Source organism: Calypte anna, chromosome 27 (assembly GCF_003957555.1).
Source record: "Calypte anna isolate BGI_N300 chromosome 27, bCalAnn1_v1.p, whole genome shotgun sequence".
Lineage (NCBI taxonomy): Eukaryota > Metazoa > Chordata > Aves > Apodiformes > Trochilidae > Calypte > Calypte anna.
In genome coordinates, this window is record NC_044272.1 from 3,181,276 (window position 1) to 3,194,101 (window position 12,826).

Sequence of the window (12,826 nt, forward strand, 5' to 3'; positions counted from 1 at the left end):
AAAAAAAAAAAAAAAAAAAAAAAACCAACCCGCAACGGACAGAATTTTATTTTTTTTTTTTCCATTTTGTAATCGTAAAATAGTAGCTAAACTGCTTAATGGTTGGGGTTTTCACAATTTTCAACATTATCTAGTGGTTTTTTTTTTGTTTTTCCTTGGTTCTGTTCTAGTTTTAAAAAGATTTCTCATCGTTTCTTTAAAAAAAAAAAAAAGAAAACAAAAAAAAAATAATAATAATAATCCCACAACGCTACCATAGCCCTCTGCATAAGTGCTTTTCTATTTATAAGGTTGAAAATTCTGAATAACCCTTTTAGCATTATAAAAAAAAACAAAAAAAACACCCACACACACAAAAAAACAAACAAAAAAAAAAACCCAACAAAACCACCTTGTATTTTGTAAATATTTTTCTTTTTTCCTGCTTTGAGCTGTGTAATGTCCTTGTTATATAGAAATGCTTTTCTTCCGAGAAGCTGATCTTTGTTAATGTCTTGATTCTGTTGGCAAAGCACAGATGTGCTTATAAAAAAAAAAAAAAATAAAAAAATAAAAATAAAAAAATTTTAAAAAGGAAAAAAAAAAAAAGGATTAAAAAAAAAAAAAACAAAATTCAAACATTATTCCACGGAAATGCAGTTTGTGAACCAACCCTGAGCAAGGGGAAAGGGGCAGAGCTGCTGCTTCCCTCCCACCCAACCTTTCAATTGGGTCTTTTTTTTTTTTTTTTCTCTTTTTCCTCTTTTTTTCCCCCTTTCTGAGGTTATTTATTTTGTCAGGGAGGGAGCAGAGGGGGGGGGGGTTCTGCAGGACCCGGGGTGGGGATGGAGGAGGGTGAGGGGTTCACTGGGGTTTTATTTTTTATTATTTATTATTATTTTATTTTTATTTATTTTTAGCCCCCCTTGGGGAGGATTTTCTGTGGAAATTGAAGGGGGGGGGAGGCACAGGGGGGGTTTCCTTGGGTGCTTTTTATTTCCTTAGAGAATTTATATTATTATTTTTTTTTTACCTGAGTGGGTGGGAAGCAGGAAGGTGCCAGGTGATGAGGAAGGGGCAAGCTGGGCATGAAGGGGTTCATGATAATTAATTAATTATAATTAATTAAATATAATTGAGGGGGAAAGGGGAGGGGATCCAAGGTGCAAAAGGTGGCAGCAGCAGCTGGAAAATAAAAAAAAAAAAGAAAAATTAAATAATACTCCACTGGATGAAGCCTGAGGAAGAGGTGAAGCAAAGGGTTGGGGGGTGTTGGGGTCTCACCTGATCCCAGCTCCCTCCCCCCCAACCCCAATCCCAGGTAAAAAAGGTCCCGTTTCTTGTAGTAAGGATTTTTATTTCCAAATTCACTTTTACGGCACCAGTGGAACCCAGTTGTTCACGATACACCATGGACAGCACAGACAGAAGCTAAGCTAGAAATGAGGATACACTGAGATCAAACCTGCCCTCCCCTCCCCTCCAGGGCACTGGGGCTGCCAGCACCACCTCTGACACTTCATTTGATTTGATTTGATTTCCAAATGTAGAAAACACCTTTTGTTGGTTTTAAATCAACACTTTTAACCCCTTTTTTTTTTAATTTTTTAATGTAGAAACCACCTTTAATTTGTTTTAAATCAACACCAGTTTTAACCCCTTTTTTTTTAATTATTATTTTTTTCCAAATGTAGAAACCACCTTTTCTTAATTTCTTTTAAATCAACGCTGGTTTTAACCCCTTTATTTTTATTTTTATTTCTTTTTTCAGCCCAAGATGTGTGTGGAGTCAAGGAAAAGCCCATGGGCTGTGCTCAGGCCTGGGGTTGGGGACATGGCTGGGACAGCAGTGGGTGACAAGGGCTGTCCTAGGACCCCCCCCCCCCCATCCCCTGGCAGCCCCCCCACCCTCTTTTTAGGGGGACAGATGGGGCTGGGGGGGTGCTGAGGAGGGGCAGGGGGTGTCACCTGTGGGGGTGTCACCTGGCTGGGGACACCGGGGTCCCTTGGGAGCTGCAGAGTGGGGATGGGGAAGCTCAGCTCCCCCCTGTCCTGCAGCCAAAATGGGTTAATGGGGGGGCAAGGGGCTTGCTGGGGGGGGGGAAAAGGGGGGGTTACAGAGGACAAAAGTCCCACAGTGGGTCCTACACTGGATGGTGACAGTCGGACACAGCCTGAGAGCAGCACCTCAGACCCAGACCCTCACTGGACCTCTTGGTGCTGGATCAGCCTCTCTCTCCCCAGCAAACAGCTCCTGGGGGTGCAGAAAAAAGGGTTGGGACCCCCCCAATCCCCCCCCCCCCCCCCAACTCCCACCCCAGACACAACCAACCTCCACTGGTGCTGCTGATGAGGATGGGGGGGGGCCCCATCAGCTCCTGGAAGGATGGGAGTGGGGTCTGGGAGGAAGCTCCTGCTCTGCCTCCATCCCAAGGACAGCCAGTGAGACCCCCCTGCCCCCTGGCTGGCCCAGTTAGACCAGTCTCAGGCCCAGTCAGACCAGTTTCACACCCAGTCAGACCAGTTTCAGCCCCTTTCCTTGCAGCACAGGGCTGGGGGTGCAGGGTCTGATGTCTCTTTGGGGGGGGGGGGGTGTGTGCACTGGTGGCATCTCAGCCTCTTTGGTTGTAGAGTAAGGGGCAGGTGGGTGCAGCACAGCCCTGACACCCCCCCCCCCCCCCCCAAACACCCCCTGGGTGTCCCCAGGACCAAAAGCAGCAAAAAAGAACTCAAAGATCAGTGCTTCTCCCCGTGTGGTGCTGGGGAGGGGAGGGGTTGGTTGGGGGATTGGGTTAGGGGGTGCTGTGAGGGCCAACTCACTGCAAACCCAACCCAGGGATGTGCTCTGGGGAGAGGGGAATCAAGTGCCAGGTGCTTCCTCCCCCCCCAAGAATAGGACAGGAACTGGGGAGCACCCAGCACCCCATATTCCCCCCCCAGCTACACTCCTCCCACTCGTGTCCTGCCCACGGAGCCACCGAGCTGCCACGTCCACCGTGCTCAGCTGACCTTGCAGGGGGAGAAAAAAACCAAAAAAAAAAAAAAAAAAAAAAAAAAAAACAAACAAAAAAACCCCAAAACCAAACCAAACCAACCCAAAGATGTTACCCAGCTGCACCCAAACCCAGGAGCCACCCCAGCCCTGGAGCTGGGACTGCCCCTCAGAACAACCCCCCCGGACCCTGGGGGGGGGGCAGAGAACTGAGAAGCCCCAAAGCAGCCCCCCCAGCTCTCCCCAAAGGGCAGGGGCTCTTCTGCAGCCCCCCCGGGTCTCCCCAAGGAGCAGGGGCTCTTCTGCAGCCCCCCCGGGTCTCCCCAAGGAGCAGGGGCTCCAAGACAGCCCCCCCAAGCTCTCCCCAAAGAGCAGGGGCTCTGCTGCAGCCCCCCCCCCGGGTCTCCCCAAAGGGCAGGGGCTCTGCTGCAGCCCCCCTGGCTCTCCCCAAAGGGCAGGGGCTCCAAGGCAGCCCCCCCAAGCTCTCCCCAAGGAGCAGGGGCTCTGCTGCAGCCCCCCCCCCAGCCCAAGACCCTCCCCAGGGAGCAGGGCAGGGGCTCTGTGCCCCCCCAGCAGACATGCAGCACCAGGTCTGGGCACAACCTCAGCCCCTCCTCACCAGGCAGGAGCTGAGCTGGTGTGGGGGCTGCTCAAAACTACTTACAGCATTATTAAATTATTATTATTATTATTATATTTTTTTTTTACTTTTTTCCTTTTTTTAACACATGCTCATTTATGAAAACAATCACCCTGGCACGGTCCAAGCATATACAGACAAATCTACTCTACAACACGAGGGGGCTGCCAAAGGAAAAGGGAAAAGCCTCTACTCATCCACTCAGCGGTTCCAGCACAGCCACGGAGAGGGGAAGGGTCCCCCCCCGGGGGTCCCCTCTGCAGTGGGACCCCCCAGCCTGGACCTGGAAGGTTCTCCAGCTGCCAGAGCTGGGGGGGGTGGGAGGGGGGAGGTACCTGGCAGTTATCTTCATACACATCTCGTCTTTCAGAGGTTAAAAAAAACCAAAAATGTTTTATCCAAATCGGCAAAATTTAAGGCAGGAAGGGAGAGGGCACCTCCCTGCAGTCCCTGCCTGCAGCACCCACTGCCTGCAGGACAAAACTCCCCAGCCTCTGGGGAAGGAGCATCCATCACCTTCCTGCTGCCCTCTGGGATGCTGGGCTCAGCTGTGCCTGCCCCCTCCCCACTTCCCCGGGGCCGTGGGGACCCCTGGAAGGGCTGGGGGAGTGAAGGAGGTGGCAGGGGGAGGAGGGGAAGGGGCAGGGGGAGAAGGGGAAGGGGCAGGGGGAGAAGGGGAAGGGGCAGGGGGAGAAGGGGAAGGGGCAGGGGGAGAAGGGGAAGGGGCAGGGGGAGAAGGGGAAGGGGCAGGGGGAGAAGGGGAGGGGGCAGAGGGAGGAGGGGAAGGGGCAGGGACGGGCTGTGCGCTCCGAGGAGCAGGGGGAGAGGAGGTTTTGTACCTCATAGTGTCACTGATTTTTGAAGTCCTGGAGCTAGAGCTGAATGAACAGTAAAAGCAGGTTAAATCATTAACCAGTTAGGGGATGGGGAGGGTGGGTGGGTGGGGGGGAAAAGCAGCTGTAAAAGGAACAGAGGAAGAAGGCCAGATTATTCTTGTTTGTTTGTTTTTTCGTGTTTTTTTCTCGTTTTGTTTTTTTTTTCTCCTTTCATCTCCTTTCTCCTCGCCTGCCCTGCCCCCATCACAAGCCCTGCTTGGCCAGAGAAGCAGACACCTCGTCGGCTAGCGTGGCCAGCTGGGGGGAGTCCACCATGTTGATGCTGCCAGAGGAGGAGACGTTGCTAAGGCGGCGTGGGGAGGCGTCTCCGGAGATGGTGGGGGATTTGTAGACGATTTCGGCGCCGTGGTCGGTCTTGGCTTTGGCGTTCTCACGGAAAGTCAGCTTGTGGGTCTCAATCTGGGAGGAAAAAAAAAGGACAAAAGGGAGAAGGGGGTGTGAGAGGGATGTAGAGCACTTGTAGAGGTGGTGTTTTACCTGCAGAACCATCCAGGGGGTTGCTGCTGCTGGAGGAAAGCTCTGTTCAAGAAGCAGGGTTGGAAGGGATCTCAGGTCCAGTCTGACCCCCCCAGACCCCTTGGCAGAGCAGGATCAGCCAGGGCAGGACCCCCAGGAACACATCCAGGGGGGGTTGGGAAGGAGACTCCAAAAGCTCCCTGGGCAACCTGGGCCTCAGCCTCACAATCAAGAAGTTTCTCCTCGTGTTGAGGTGGAATTTCCTATGTCCCAGCTTAAACCCATTCCTCCTGTTCCTGGGCACCACTGCAAAGAGACTGGCCTCATCCCACCCCTCAGATATTTATAGGGATAAACATATATATATATATTATATTTATAGTTTATTGGCCTGATGGCCCTCAGGCACATCCCTTCCAAGAAATGGGCATAACTGGAGGGGATGGAGCACTCAGAATGCTCCCCAATCCTCCCCAAGCACCCAGATGATGGTGGGTCCCAGGCAGAGGACTCAGCACCACCTGGGCTGCCCCCCACTCAGATTGAGAGAGGGGGTGGGATCCCCATATCTGAGTGAAGCTGCCCCTGCACCAGCCCAAAATGCTGCTCCCAGGAGCCAAACCCCTCTCCTGGTGAGGAGCAGGGAGGTGGGGGTGAAGTGGAGGGGGTTTGCTACTTACTGGTGCCCTCCCCAGCCAAGTGCAAGGCTGGGAGCTGGCTCTCCGGGGGGGTGGGTGGCTCCAGAACCAGGGACTGGAGCCCAGCAGGGTCTGGGTTTGAGGTCTGAGCAGCCTGGGGACAGTTCTTGTCTTCCTTGCCTTTCTCTCTCTACAGGTGAAGAAACCCACCCAGGGGTGCAAAAAAATGCATCAGCAATAAAAAAAAAAATAAAAAAAATACAAATCCAAGATCCAATAAATGTCAACCAGAAGGAAAAAGACAAAAAGACAAGAAATAGAAAAATGGGGCAGAAAAAGATCTGGAAAACAGGGCCATTTGCTGGCTCATAGGAAGAAGAGTGGCTGCCTCTGGAGACAAGGAAGAAAGCTTTCCCCAGGCAGTGAAGGTGCTGGCACAGGTAGCTTGGCAGAGCAGGATTCCTCATGGGAAAGCCAAGAGCAGAGTGGCACAGGAATCAGTGTTCAGCCTGGAAAGCTGTGGAGTGTGTGTCCAAATTTGGATCTTTTGTGTCACAGAGCAAGGAGGAGACTGGGGCCATGGGCAAGGCTGGGGAGGGGTATCTGGAGGGCAGATGGGGCTCAGCCCTGTCCTGTCCCCTCCCTGCAAAGAGGGTGACAGCACTGCCTGAGGATGGTCCCTGGTGCCAAAGTGGGAATGGGATGGGCAAGGGAAACAAACCTGAGGCATTTTCTGAACTCAGGTTACACTGACATCCTCCTCCAGGTGTGGGTTTAGGCAGAGTGTGGGCAATTGCCACGCAGGGAGGCTGAAGGGGGTGATGCCACTGCTGTGTCACACCTTGCAAATAAAATGTCCTCTCCAAAGGGTGAGTTCTTCAAACTGTGGCCAAGTGAAGGTGCCAGGATGTGAAAGAATCAGCACTGTGATCATAAAAAAGTGAAGCCCAGGGCAGTCTGATGCATAGCAGCAGTGAGAGAAGGGTAAGGAAGTCAAGCAGTCCCTCAGTCAGAGGCCAGGGCCAGCACTGCTGGGAGATGAGGAGCTGGGAGGTGCACAGAGAAAACGTGGCCAAGAACTAAGAGCCAAAACACAGGAGCTGAAACAGAACTTTCCCTTCCCACCCAGGAGAAAAGAAGTGTTTGAAAAACACAGCAAGATAAATAAAAACGTTTTTTTGTGGGTTTTTTTTTTCCCCCCTCCCAGAGAATTCAGCCAAGTGTGTCACCAGGCTGCAGCTTCACCTCTGTGCTTACCTCCTGCAAGGGACCTGCCTGTCCTCAAAGAGAGGTCACAGATGTGTTTTATTTAGTTCAGACATACTGTGAAGTCACCATCAAAGCCCCCAGGCAGGATCAGCTCACCCTGGGTTCAGTATTCACCTGATTAGCTTTTGTCTTTCCATTTCAGTCCCCTCAAACACAGAGCACCCCTGCACAGTGTCCTTGGTCAGCCTCAGCTGGGAGAGGGACTTGAAGTGAGATCAGTTTTCTTCTGAAGTGACTGCTGCAAAGTCACCTGTTCTAAATAAAGCTAAGCCTCTAATGCTCCACTTTCATCAGGGAACCAACACCTCTGCAGCTCCCTGAGCTGCCACTGCTGGGAGTAATTGGCAAGGCAGAGCTGAAAAGAAGCTGCTGGTGGGGGCACCTCTTAATGGGGAGACTGGAGCCACAAACACCTTTCTGCACAAACTTCAGAGAGGAAAGCACAGCTGAGGATCCCCCTGACATTTCACACTCATTCAGGTGGCCAGGAAGAGGACAGAGTCTGCCATCCTCACAGCTCTGCCATGGCTGTGCTCCAGCAAATCCCCTCCAGGATGAGGAGGGGGTGTGGGCAGGGGCTGAGCAGCTCAGTCCTGGGCAGGGGGCTCCTTGTCCTCTGAAGGAGGAGTGTGCAGAGCCCACCCCGTGTCAGAACAGGGGCAGGAAATCATTTTAAGTGCTGGGGAAGAAGTGCTGCTTGGTGGGGGAAGATGTGGAGGGGCTGAAGATGAGCAGCAGCTTCTCTAAATCCTCTTTGCTCCCATGCTTGCACAGTCCCTTGCAGCAGAACACCACTGCTCCTGACCCAGTGCCCCTTTACCTTTTTATTTCCTCCTCCAGGGACGTGGCTGATGTTATCTAAGGACCCAATTTTTGACTGCACCTTATCTTTGAAGTCCAGTTTCTCAGATTTCACCTCCACCTGACCACCACCTGGAAAGAGAAGAGCACAAGTGGGTGGGATCAGTTCTTGTGCCAACCAGGGCAAGCTGGAGAGAAAGAGCTTGAGGTTTGAGCTGCTTGCTCTGAGGTGGCTCAACCACAACCAGGAGGATGGCAGCAGGATTCCTACAGTCATCTGGGCAACCCAGGAGCCAGGGCAAGTGGGAAGCAGACTTTCCAAAGTAGGAAAAAGCTTTCCAAAGCTCTAGGTGGAGCTGACAGACATCCTCATGTTTACAGAGCCAAGGGCAGGTTACTCCCAGTGGGGGAACCAGCACTTCATCCTATTTATTCCTAAATCCTTCCCATGAACAGCAAGGTGTTGTCCACAGACCACATCCCTCCCCTGGGGGGTGGGGAGGCAGTCTGGAGAGGGTCTGGAAGGAAGGATGGAGCTGGGAATAGCATCCAGCACCCCAGAGCTCAACCCTGATGCTCTTTGCTCACTGTTCCAGTGCCCCTCACTCCCTCAAACCCTCTCCCCTTCTCCAGATGCTCCCTCACCCCACGAGGCAGTCTGGGAGCTCCCAAGGTGCCAAAAAGGTACCTGGTTTGTGATGGATGTTGCCCAGGGAACCACATTTGGATGTCACATGGCTCAGGTCAACTGGCTTGTAAACAATTTGAACCTGTCCATAGGAGAAAGGAAAAGACAATGAGTTTCTTGTCAGTGTAGGGAGCCTGGGGAGGGGGAGGCACAACACACACCAGCACCTGATCTGGATTGAAGGGAAAGGACAGCTCAAACCCCAGTAAGATTAATAATAATGCACAAGAAACTGTCATCAGAAATGGGAGATCATTAATGCCCGTGTGCAGTAGCCTCTTAACATGTCAGCATGCACAAGATCACCTCTCCAACAAGAGGGGGGAAGTAGAGGCAATTTTAAAGTGCTTTAAGTGAGAGAGAAAGTGGAGTGGTAATTAATTAAGATTTGCATACACATCATCCAAAAGGAGGAGATATACCAGAGAGAAAATGTAAAAAATAAATACCTTTTCTGGTGTAAAACATAAAGCTTATGTCCACAAAAACTGAAAGAACAGAAATGATCAATGTGCACAGAACTTTTAAAAGAGTGACCAAAAATATGCATTTCTGAAAAAAATGCTGTAATGGAAATAAATTTGGTTTTAAAAAAAAATAAAAAATAAAAATCTAAATATCTGGTAGGAGTTCACATAATATAAATTAAAATGGCAATTCTAGTAAATCCAACCACAACAGTGTTTATGGGATTATGCTCTGTTTTATGGTTTGTTTGTTGGTTTGTTTTCATTCATTTGCCATCCCTCAACACAAGCTCCAGCAATTCCACATATTCCACCCCATTCCAAGCATGGCCCCAGGGGCCTCCTGGGTGACACGAGATGCACACAGAGGGAAGGTTAAGGTGTTAGCAGTTCAACACCACACTGGAAAACACCAAGGACTGGAGAGGCCTGGGACCATCAGACAGCTGCAAAACCACAGCACACACACACCAGCTGCAGCAGGAGCAGGAGACAAGGGGTCAGAAAACATCCCCCCCACCCCCAGAAGTGAGCTTGGCCTCTGGGTTTGGCCCCAGCCCTGTGTGTGAAGCAGTTTTGCTGTTGTTGGTGGGGCTGAGCAGGAGCTCAGCAGCACCTGGAGGGTTGGTTCCTGCTCACTGGGAAGTTTCTGGCTCTCAGGAGCAGCCTGGATTTCAGGGGGAGCAGCACATGCTGCTCTCTGGTTTTCTCACCATGGAGGGTGTGCTGGTCCCAGCACCTCAGGGACCTTTGCAGAGGAGCTGAGTCCTCCAGCCCAAGGTGGCTGAAAAGCAGCACAAGGGATTTGCTTTGGTCACTGCTCTCCATCCAGTGAGCACCTTGTGTTGAGGCATCCTGCATCATCCTGGCCCCATCACCCTGAGAGGGAGGTGCTGGGCTGTGGTACTGCACTGAGAAACATCCCCCCCCCACCACATCATCATTCAGGCAGGAAAAGGGGGGAAGGAACAGAGCCTCAGTGCCACCAGTCCCCCCTGCACAAGCCACTTGTCTCCCACACTCACACAGACCAGAAAAAAGGCACATTTGACAAAGTGGGGACAAGGAGAGGGGAGAAAAGCAGCCTCAGGGTCTGGGAGCACACTGCAGACACAGGACATGGAGACAGCATTGGGAAAAGATCACATTTTTAATGCACTGGGCAGGAGGAGAGCTAAATTGAGTTGGAAAGCAGGAAAGAGACCCCCAAAAGACAGAGCTGGGGATTTTCTAATCCCAGCCATGACCCCAAAGGGCCCTGTGAGCAATTCAGGCACCACTGGAACCTGGGACTGAAAGACCTCCCATTTCCAGAGGGGGAATCAATCAGCAGCTCAAACACTTTCTGCTCTCATTCCAGTTCCCTTTTGTTGTTTTTTTTTTAAAAAAAGACAGGACTCCATTAACCCTTCCCCTCCTGCTGGGGAGCAGAGAAGGCTCTTCCTTTATTTTAGCAAGGAATGCAAAAGGGGCAGAGAATTGCCTGCCTGAGAAACCAGTGCCAGAGACCTGGGGATGCCACCCACCTCTCAGCTTCAGCACCCAATGCTTTGTCAGAGCACCCACCACTGGTTTAAACCCCAAAAAGCTCCAGACCCCAGGATCCTGCAGCTCATTCCTCCTGAAGCAGCAGTGCTTGGGCAGGGAACCATTGCCCCCAGGACCATGGAGCTCATCTCCTGGTCCCTTGTTTGCCCTTCTCTCTCTCAAGGGAGCCCCAAGGACAGGGGCTTTGCTCCCAGGGTGAAGCTGCTGCTGCTGCTTCCCCTCTCAGTGCTCAACACCACTTCCACTGCTGGCAGAGCCTGGGGAGGGATGAGAACCTCCAGCCAAAAATCCAGATCATTCTTAAGCCCCTGCAGCTGCCAAGGGGTTTGCCCATGGTGTGAGCTCAGTGGGGAGGAGGGGGAGCTCAGCACCCTGTGCTGCCACCACAGCACAGAGGATTCCTGAGAAACACTGACTCCTGGTGTAACCACTGGTTCACCACCACACACCAGGGATCCAGGTCCTGGGGTAAGAAAGAGCAGAACAGGCATGGAACCTGTTTCAGAGGCCTGATCTCTGCCAAGCAGCTGCTCTGACCCCTTAGATAAATACAGAATTATATCAAATTTAAGGTGCAGGTTGCAAACCCAGTTCAGTCCCAATGCTTACGTGTCAAACCCTCTGAGTTTCTCAGGGAGGGCACCCACAGAGATCAAAAACAGCACAAAGAAAATCCATTGGGAACATCTGAGAGGTACCAGGTAGCTTCCTCAGATGGCCACAGACCAGGCAACCCCAGACTTGGGGTCACACTGCTTGGGGTCTTAGTGATGCTCCTTCCTCAGTCCATCCTCTTTCCTGGACCCAAAATCTTGTTTCCAGAGAGAGAGGTGTAAACCCACCAAACTCTGTGGAGTTTCTCCAGGTTTCTGGCACAGTAACTGAAAGCTGAGTCTGGCTGTTTATCTGGGAATGGTTTGAAATGGTCATGTATGAATCAATTAATTCAGTATCCCTTGAAGCTCAGCCTCCATGTGCACTGCCAGACACACTCATTAGCAAGGAGAAGCTTAACATTTGCATGGATCATACTTGCCTGATGGGAATGGGCAGGAAGCTGTGTTTTCACATGTTGTGCAGGGTCATGTGCAATTTAGCAGTAAATTAAGCAACAAGGACAGTGTTTGCTCATAAATCTATCCATCTACTGCACCAGCAGCTGCATCACTGTCTGCTAGAGGCCACCAGCCCTGCAGACAGTGAGGCATTAATCCTTCCAGGTGGTGTAAAACCTTTGGGTGAAGAGGGTGGTTTGATCCAGACATGGGTTCTACGTGGGTCAGTTAGTTCTGTCCATGTCAGGCATGTACAGGACTTGTTAGGGTTTATCTAATCATGTCTTTGGGGTTAATGGGGTTACATGACAGCACATCACCAATCACTATCTGGCAGCAGGGTGGCTGCAGATAGCATTGGAGGTTTAGTGGGTACAACATGCCACTACTAATCAGGATTATTTACAGTGCATTCAAAGTGTGAAGGTACTCACACTGCCTCCTCCTGGGATGTGTTTGATATTATCCTTTGAGCCACACCTGGATTGAACGTTGCTAAAGTCCAGCTTCTGATTAATTATCTGCACCTTTGGTAGCCAGAAAAGAGTCATTGCACGTCACCAATTGCTATCTGATGGCAGGGGCTCTGCAGATAGCATTGGCAGTTTAGTGTATACAACATGCCACTTATTAATAAGAACCATTATAGTGCATTGAAAGTGTGAAGGTACTCACACTGCCTCCTCCTGGGATGTGTTTGATATTATCCTTTGAGCCACACCTGGATTGAACGCTGCTAAAGTCCAGCTTCTTATTAATTATCTGCACCTTTGGTAGCCAGAAAAGAGTGTGAAAAACAACATTGACCATTGGCAGCTTGACCATGACTTATATCACTAAGACCAGGCACCTGCCTTCCAGGGCCAAGAGAAAAGGAAAATCTCTGGCTTGCTGGAGAGATTTCTCTGCTCAGGGGTTGGGAACTGAAGCTGGAGGCAGGGAGGTTCTAGCCAGAGGTTGGATACATCTGGCTGGCAAGGCAGCCTTGGTTTTCAGGCTAGAAAAAGGTCAGCTCATCCCTTTCTCTTTCACTGGAAGCTATCAGTGAGCTTGTGCAGAGGAAGGATGGAGCTGAGAGAAAAAGAAAAATGCCTGCTGAGCCCCAGCTCCCATGCCAGGCAGCATCTCCCTTCTCTAGGACAAACACACAGAGCCTCACATCCCCAGCAAGCTGAGCCCAGGGGTGCAGCTGGGCAGGGCAGGAGCTGAGCCTGGGACAGGGAGCACTTGTGCAGGGCTCCAACTCCCTCTACAGTTACAAAAAGAAAAAGCAAAGGCTGCCAGGGCTGCAGTTCCCTGCCAGGGCTGCAGTTCCCTGCCTGCAGTTTGCTTAATTCCTGCAGAGATGATGAAAAAGGGCAGCACAGAGCAACCCCACACACACACCCCCACCCCGA

The 12,826-nt window shown here is 51.1% G+C and overlaps 1 protein-coding gene across 10 annotated transcripts in view; it reads right to left on the reverse strand.

Moving 5' to 3' along the window:
• Positions 1-4,593: 4,593 nt before the first annotated feature.
• MAPT (microtubule associated protein tau) overlaps positions 4,594-12,826 on the reverse strand; it is a 50,130-nt gene continuing 41,897 nt past the window's right edge. For 3 of the 10 annotated variants that reach the window (XM_030465955.1, XM_030465952.1, XM_030465959.1), the window contains 5 exons: positions 12,105-12,197; positions 11,864-11,956; positions 8,360-8,441; positions 7,691-7,803; positions 4,608-4,906 (listed from right to left, as the gene is read on the reverse strand). In XM_030465955.1, the coding sequence (XP_030321815.1) occupies positions 4,691-4,906; positions 7,691-7,803; positions 8,360-8,441; positions 11,864-11,956; positions 12,105-12,197 (597 nt within the window). In that variant the 3' untranslated portion in view covers positions 4,608-4,690. Of the gene's footprint in view, positions 4,907-5,643; positions 5,792-7,690; positions 7,804-8,359; positions 8,442-11,863; positions 12,016-12,104; positions 12,198-12,826 lie in introns of those variants that run through there. The other 7 variants (XM_030465957.1, XM_030465954.1, XM_030465960.1 and 4 more) reach the window with 4 other exon arrangements.